Source organism: Dipodomys spectabilis, unplaced genomic scaffold (genome assembly GCF_019054845.1).
Source record: "Dipodomys spectabilis isolate Male_0828 unplaced genomic scaffold, ASM1905484v1 ptg000107l, whole genome shotgun sequence".
Taxonomy (NCBI): domain Eukaryota; kingdom Metazoa; phylum Chordata; class Mammalia; order Rodentia; family Heteromyidae; genus Dipodomys; species Dipodomys spectabilis.
Window position 1 is genome coordinate 5,718,346 of NW_024870784.1, and position 7,968 is coordinate 5,726,313.

The 7,968-nt window shown below is 57.9% G+C and overlaps 1 protein-coding gene across 5 annotated transcripts in view; it reads left to right on the forward strand.

Annotated features, from left to right (window-relative positions):
• The window catches only part of B3galt5 (beta-1,3-galactosyltransferase 5), a 28,118-nt gene extending 21,528 nt beyond the window's left edge, over positions 1 to 6,590 (forward strand). For 3 of the 5 annotated variants that reach the window (XM_042687364.1, XM_042687359.1, XM_042687362.1), the window contains 2 exons: positions 2,579 to 2,745; positions 3,576 to 6,590. In XM_042687364.1, the coding sequence (XP_042543298.1) occupies positions 3,576 to 4,505 (930 nt within the window). In that variant the 5' untranslated portion in view covers positions 2,579 to 2,745 and the 3' untranslated portion in view covers positions 4,506 to 6,590. Of the gene's footprint in view, positions 1 to 134; positions 366 to 2,578; positions 2,746 to 3,575 lie in introns of all 5 variants that reach the window. The other 2 variants (XM_042687360.1, XM_042687361.1) reach the window with 1 other exon arrangement.
• The last annotated feature ends 1,378 nt before the right edge of the window (positions 6,591 to 7,968 follow it).

The window sequence follows — 7,968 nt, forward strand, 5'->3', positions numbered from 1 at the left end:
GTGTCCCCCCCCCCCCCCGCGTGGCTGGCCCAGGGCTCCGGCGCTCCTCAGTCCTCTCCCTCTGGTCACCACAGTGGCCCTGAGGGTCTCTTGGCTTCATGGTGTGACTTCACCCCGGATCTCTTTCCATTTAGGTCTGACGATCTTCCCCTTCCCTCAGCCATCTCCAGTGTAACTTCCAGACGCCCCTTCAGAGTCTCGTCCTTGGGAACATGGGCTTGTGATCCTTCTGTCTCTGTGGTCTGTAACCCTGGGTCAGTCTTCAGGCTAAGTCTTCCCGCCTGGGCCAGGCGAAGCATCTAGGACTTTGCCTATACTTACTTGTCAGGGAGTTACATGGCAGGCCGATTTCAGATGCGTTTCAGGTAAGCTCTCCCAGCCCCGATGGCTCCCGCTTCATGTGTTTTACTTGTTTCCTGTTGATTCACCCTATGCGTGGTGTCCTAACATGCCGCCTGGTCTGTCACCAGAGGAGGCAGCGTGGGCCACGCGGAGGAGCTGGGGTGCGAGGGGCGCAGGCGCTTCGGGTATCATCGAGTCTCTCCAGTTCTGACCCTTGGTATCCAGGTCTGTGTGGCTCCTGGGCCACAGAGCAGAGCCTGGAAGGCACAGGCCACTTCTAGATTCCTCTTTCTGACTGGCTGGCCACTGGATGTTTAGAGCTGGGACTTCTGGAGCCAAAGGGGCTCCGGGGGGTGGTTCATGTTGGGTGAGTGGGGTCACTTTGTGCTAAGGGCTCCTGCTTGCTGGCCAGCCTGGGGCCACGGGCCTGGGGTACACAGTGATCTCTCCAGAAACACACTGTCCTGGGCTCTGCCTCCTCCCTTACTAGGTGCTTTGTCAAATTCCCCTCCATTTGGTGCAAGGTACTGGCGCAAACATGCAAGAGCTCCAGTGCAAACAAACGTGCATGAGCTCCAGCACAAACATGCACGAACTCCAGCGCAAACACGCATGAGCTCTAGCACAAACGTGCACAAGCTCCAGTGCAAAAAACATACACGAGCTCCAGTGCAAAAAAATGCACAAGCTCCAGCGCAAACATTCATGAGCTCCAGCACAAACACACATGAGCTCCAGCACAAACACGCACGAGCTCCAGCACAAACTCGCACGAGCTCTAGCGCAAACACGCACGAGCTCCAGTGCAAACACGCACGAGCTCCAGCGCAAACACGCATGAGCTCCAGCGCAAACATTCATGAGCTCCAGCACAAACACTCATGAGCTGCAGCGCAAACACGCACGAGCTCCAGCGCAAACAAACACGCACGAGCTCCAGCGCAAACACGCACGAGCTCCAGCGCAAACAAACATGCACGAGCTCCAGCACAAACACGCATGAGCTCCAGCACAAAAATTCATGAGCTCCAGCGCAAACACATGAGCTGCAGCGCAAACACGCACGAGCTCCAGCACAAACACGCAGAGCTCCAGCGCAAACATGCATGAGCTCCAGCACATTCATGAGCTCCAGCGCAAACACGCATGAGCTCCAGTGCAAACACACACGAGCTCCAGCACAAACTCGCACGAGCTCTAGCGCAAACACGCATGAGCTCCAGCGCAAACGTGCACAAGCTCTAGTGCAAAAAACATGCACGAGCTCCAGCGCAAACATTCATGAGCTCCAGCGCAAACACGCACGAGCTCCAGCACAAACATGCACGAGCTCCAGCACAAACACGCACCAGCTCTTGCGCAAACACACACGAGCTCCAGCGCAAACACGCACGATCTCCAGCGCAAACACGCACGAGCTCCAGCACAAACTTGCACGAGATCTAGCGCAAACACGCACGAGCTCTAGCACAAACACGCACGAGCTCCAGCGCAAACACACATGAGCTCCAGCGCAAACACGCATGAGCTCCAGCGCATTCATGAGCTCCAGCGCAAACACGCACGAGCTCCAGCGCAAACACGCACGAGCTCCAGCGCAAACACGCACGAGCTCCAGCGCAAACACGCATGAGCTCCAGCGCAAACACGCATGAGCTCTAGCGCAAACATGCACGAGCTCCAGCGCAAACACGCATGAGCTCCAGCACAAACATGCATGAGCTCCAGCACAAACATGCATGAGCTCCAGCACAAACATGAATGAGCTCCAGCGCAAACATGAATGAGCTCCAGTGCAAACATGCACGGGCTCCAGGACTGCAGCCCCCGGTAGCTTTGGGGGTGTATTTGGCCACTGCAACTTCAGGCATGGACCATGGGCGCCTGCCTGAACCTGTGTTAAGTTCTTGAGGCATTGGCCACACGGTCTGTGATGTAGGTAAATTAGCAGGGCAAGAAATGGAGCTGGAAGTGTGCTGAGGGTTTCTCTTGCCTCCTTAGGAAGCCCTCAGGGACCGATTTCACCTGCCAAAGATTCGTAGATGTTTGCACACCGCACTTGTTGCGGACAGACTAGTCAGGTGCCGGGCCTCGTCTCCTCGTGCTCCCTGCGCTATTGAGAGGGAAATGCCGGGAGTCAGGCTCCAGGGCTTGCTGAGGGACACATGGGGAGGTGGCAGCGTCGTGCTGCTCACAGTGAGGCTCGGGTGACTTGAATCCCTTTTCATTCCTCCAGTGATGCCTGAGAGACAGAGCGACCGTTCCTCCATGAACAGACCCAGGCCGGAATGTAACAGAACGCAGCTCGGGTTCTCAGATGCCAGCGGCTCTTCCAAGCACTTTTCCTCCTGGAACTAGCCCGAGGCTGAGCAGCCAAACCACGTGTCTCCTCTCCAGCTGAACGTGAGTAATCAATCGGCTTCCTTATTGCTAGAACACTAACATCCTTTACTTGCTGGGGATAGTAGCAAGTGGTGGACAGAAGAAGAACATACAGCGGAGGAGATTTGAAAGGTCACCTAGACACATCACATCAGCCTTTGCAACCTCCAGACTGCTGTGTGAATCAGAGAACTGGACTTGCTTCTTTTGGCAGTGCTTAATTAGATCATGGAAGACTGCAAAGACTTCTTCTGTTTTATCCTACCAAGAATGGCCTCTAGTCCTGCCGGCTATCTGACCACTTTTTATTAAAGGACAGAGATAGAGGACCTGTTGAAAGATTTGGTCCCAGGTACTTATGAACAAGGAATCTGGGACTCCCATCTGTGCAGGCTGGTTTCAAACGGAGATTCTCAGATCTCAGCCCTGAGTAGGTAGTATTACAGGAGTGAGCCGGGCACTCGCTATCATCCGTCCAGATCTATCTGTCTGCCTATCTATCTATCATTTATTTATCTATCATCTACCAACCATCTCTCTCTCTATTATCTATCGTCCGGCTCTCTAGCATCTGTATATGTATGTATATATGTACAGCTGTCCATTTCTTGGCCGTACTGATGTCTGAACTCAAGGCTTTACTCTTGCAAGGCAGCTCTCTCCCACCTGAGCCGTGCCTCCAGCTTGGTTTTATTGGAATGGCACCTGTTTTGGAGGTTCCGAGTGACAGTTTGTTCCTCGCCTCCGGTGGGCAGAGGGGTGGCGATTCAGGACTTCGCCCTCCCGCCACCCTGGAGTTTGCCCCCAGTCTCCCGCCCTCTTGGTCTAACCGCCTGCATGTCTTCTTTCAGATGGCTTTTCTGAAGTTGAGGATGGTGTACGCGTGCCTTTTGGTGGTGGGCGTGCTCTGTGTGTATTTCAGCATGACTCCATTTCCAGAGGAGCCGTTCATCTTCAAGAAGAAACACGGGAAGTTCCTTCAGCTGCCAGCCATCGACTGCAGCCGCAATCCCCCGTTCCTGGTCCTGCTGGTCACCTCCTCACACCGGCAGGTGGCCGCGCGCATGGCCATCCGGAAGACGTGGGGGAGGGAGATGACGGTGAGGGGGAGGCAGGTGAGGGCCTTCTTCCTCCTGGGGGCTACGGCCAGCCCGGAGCAGATGGCTGCGGTGGCCCGGGAGAGCCAGCAGTACGGGGATGTCATCCAGAAGGACTTCAAGGACGTCTACTTCAACTTGACCTTGAAGACGCTGATGGGCATGGAGTGGGTCCACCACTTCTGCCCGCAGGCCGACTTTGTGATGAAAACGGACTCGGACATGTTCGTCAACGTCCACTATCTGACCGAGTTGCTGCTGAAGAAGAACAGGACCACCGGGTTCTTCACTGGCTACTTGAAGCTGAACGAGTTCCCCATCAGGAAGAGGTTCAATAAGTGGTTTGTGAGCAAGTACGAGTACCCCTGGGACAAATACCCGCCCTTCTGCTCGGGCACCGGCTACGTGCTGTCCAGCGACGTGGCCAGCCAGGTGTACAACGTCTCGGAGAGCGTGCCCTTCATCAAGCTGGAGGACGTCTTCGTGGGGCTGTGCCTGGCCAAGCTGAAGATTCGGCCGCAGGAGCTGCACTCCCGGCAGACCTTCTTCCCCGAGGGGCTGCGCTTCTCCGCCTGCCGCTTCCGCACCATCGTGGCCTGCCACTTCGTCACGCCCCAGGAGCTGCTGGCCTACTGGCAGGCCCTGGAGGGCGCCCGGGAGGAGGACTGTCAGACGGCGGCCTGAGGGAGCCTGCTGTGCCCCCAGACTTCCTCTGCTGTCCTCTGCGCAAACCAGAGGAGGCCCCTTCCCTCCTCTGGCTGTTCCCCTTCGCCCCCGCCCCCCCGCCCGGGACAGCAGTCTGCATCTCAGGGGACCTGGTCTGGCTGGTGACTTGTCTTTGATCAGCAGGGACTAGCTGCAGACCTCCTCCGTGGGGCACTTCCGGTGTGTAAGGTCAGCGCCAAGCGCAGCAGGGCACAGTGTGGTGCACTCGTGTCCAGCTGCTCAGGATCCCAGAACACACAGCACGGACGCGGGCCTGGCCTCGGTCGGGACCCAGTGATGCAGCACGGTTGCAGGCCTGGTCTGGGCTCAGGACTCAGGACACAGCGTGGATGGCGGCCCGACCTCGGTCTCCTTGTGTCTCTGGCTCCAGCCCGAGGCAGCTCAGCAGCACTGATTTGTGACGCGGCCAAGAAACAGCCCAGCGCTGTGGTTTTGCGTCTCACCTGTCATTTTCTCCCCCAGATGTCTGCACGAACCTCTTTTGCGGGGCTGGGTGAAGACTAGAGGCTCCTTGGCCAGGGCTGGTGCCTGGCCGCAGTGTCTGCGTGAGACGCAGAGGCCTGTCCGCCCGGAACCCCGAAGCACGGCTCTCCCCTCTCTCTCCCGTCTCCGGGCTGAGAGGGACAGTGGCGTGGGCCCAGCTCTCGCGTGAACTCAGGAACCGCTGTGGGGACAGCGCTCAGCTGTGGAGGAGGCCCGGTGTCCGCTCTGCACGGCTCTTCCCGTGTGCGCGCGTGCACGCCAGTGCGTGGCCACGCACACACAGCACCATACTCAGAGGGCTCAGCTGGAAGAAGTGGGTTCTGGAACCCCTGAGCTCAGAACAGCCCTGCCCAGCTCAGTCCAGCAGCTGGCCGCCCCGATGCGTCATGGATGACATCTGTCTGGCCGGAGGTCTGGGCCTGGGCTCGGCTGTCCGGCTGCGTTGGGGGGGGGGGGGGGGCGAGTGTAGCCCCGGCCCCCAGCCCTTGGCCTTGGGGACAGATGAGGCCATTTTCCCCCACCTCTCCCTGCAGGGCACCGTGCCTGCCATAGTATTTCTCCAGACAAGCAGTGTTGTGTTCTTTAGGGGAACGTGTTTCTGTGATCCAGGACTGGAAGGAACCTGCTGTCGGCACAGTCCGGTCTTCTCTGGGGTAGGATGGATGTGGAACCCAGAGAGGCCCGGGGGCTGGCCCAAGGCTGCACAGCACAATCTCCTGTGGGGTGCGGTGTGGGTCCCCAGTTGAGGGGCGTGCTGGCAGTGACACTGGCTAGGTCCCGGGAGCTTTGCTCCCAGCCATCTGCAACAGGCCATTTTGTGACCAAACACCACCGGCCCAGCCCTGGCAGGGCTCTCTGCGTTCTACCTCAGTGACACGTTCCCGGTGGCTCCATAGGTGTGCATGTGTGCGAGCGTGCGTGTGTGCATGCGTGCATGCCGACACCTGTGGTTTACAGTTAACAGCAAGACGGGACAGGAGGAAGAACAAACAACCTGAGGTGACTCCGTGGGAATGTAGCAGAAGCAGGATGCAAGCCACAGAGTCACACCCAGGTCCCTCCCTCTTCCTCCCCCCGCCCGGCGCAAGCGGCTGGGGGGGCTGCTCCAGACGCACTTCCTGAACCCCCTCTGAGCCCCTGCTCAGTGCCTGCCTCTCCAGATGGAGGGGGAGGAAAGCTGGAGCCCCCGGCCAGCGCCTTGGCTTTGAACCGGAGGCCTAGGTCATCTGATCTCCTGGCCCACCTTCCCCGTGGCCCCGCCCGCCGCCCCACCCGCCGGCTTTGCCCAGCACACAGCCAGCTGCGGTTCCGACCCTTCCCCCACGCCCTGCCCTCACAGCCGGAGCTGAGGGTGCCCCCCCCCCAGATGGCAGTGCAGGGGTGCTGGGAGGTGGGGTGTGAGAGGTCGGGAGGTGGTGGAGCTCTGTTCTCTAATGGTATCACAGCAGGAGTTAACGCTAGAGTGGGTTGCTATAAAAGCCAGTCTGAGCTGGGCCCCAGTGGCTCACGCCTGTCATCCTAGCTACTCAGGAGGCTGAGATCTGAGGATCCTGGTTCAAAGCCAGCCTGGACAGGAAAGTCCTTGACACTCTTATCTCCAGTTAATCACGAGAAAACAGGAAGTGGTGCTGTGGCTGGAGTGGTAGAGCTCTCGCCTTGAGCTGAAGAGCTGAGGGACAGCGCCCAGGCCCAGAGTTCAAGCCCCACGACGAACCCAAAAAATAAGTGAGTCTGACTCTCTCCACTCTGACCTTTGACCTTCCACCCTGGGCTACACCGCACCACGCATCAGGCTCTTGGAATTCCCAGAACCTGAACCCAGTTCTTTCCTTTGTAAATTTCCCTGACTCAGGTACCTTGGTGTAACAGTAACACAGAGAAAGATGAGCTGGGCATTTCCCGCCTCCACGCTGAGCTTCCCACACTTCCCATCCTCATCAAAGCCCTGTCTGCAGCGACATCCTTCACAGGGCCTTGCTGTTCTAGCCGCAGCAGTCACCATGCTTTTTCTTGAACATCTACCACAGGGCCTTTGCACTGGCTGGCACCTCAGCCAGGAATTCCCTATCCTGCCATTCCCCTGGCTCACTCCTTTCCTAGTCCTTTTGGTCACATGTGAATTCCTTGTTGCTCAGCTCACCCACCCCGAGTCCATGGCCTTCTATGTTTCTAATTGCACTCAACAATTTTGAACAAAGCCTGTAAGATTTATGTATGACAACTTAGCCATTTTGCTATTTTGTTTCTTGTTTATGCTCCAGTAGACTGGGATGTAAGCTTTGTGCGCTCTATCTCCGTGGTCTTCGCTGACAAACCCTGAATTTTTACATGGACCCAGCAATAATGAGTAGAGGCTCAATAAAAGTATTGATTGTTTAGCACTGAATTATCCTTTCTGGAAGGCGGTTTAGATGGGAAGGGGTGAATCTGATATAATAATAATAGGTGAATGAAAGGAAGGGTTTCCAAACACAGCCCCAGACATGCCGGTTTTTGTTGGCTGTGTGACCTGCCAGATGCCCAGGGCAGGCTCCTCAGCCCACATCCTGTCTTCTTCCCTCTGCAAGGAACACGCTCAGGGCCCCGGTAGACGGAGAGGAACAGTGTGGTCTGTGGGCCGTCTCCCCGCCCCGGCCGCAGCCTTCACACGCCATCCTGCCCCAGCCAGCCTCTGCTCCAGCCCTCGTGCCCCTCCCTCTGAGTACAGAGCCCGGCCTCAGTGCCCGCCAGTGTCCCGCCGGTGATCTGTGAGGACGGCTATACCAGGGCCCCGGCACTGGTGTTGCTGCCTCCGGAGTGCGGGCCGGGGCTCACATTCCTCAGGCCGCAGCTGGGGCGCCTGCGGAAGCCATCAGTGCCAGGAGGGCACCTGCCTTCCCCGCCCAAGGAGAGCAGCCACTCCTAACACGTCCACTCCGCAGGCGTGGTGAGAGGCCAT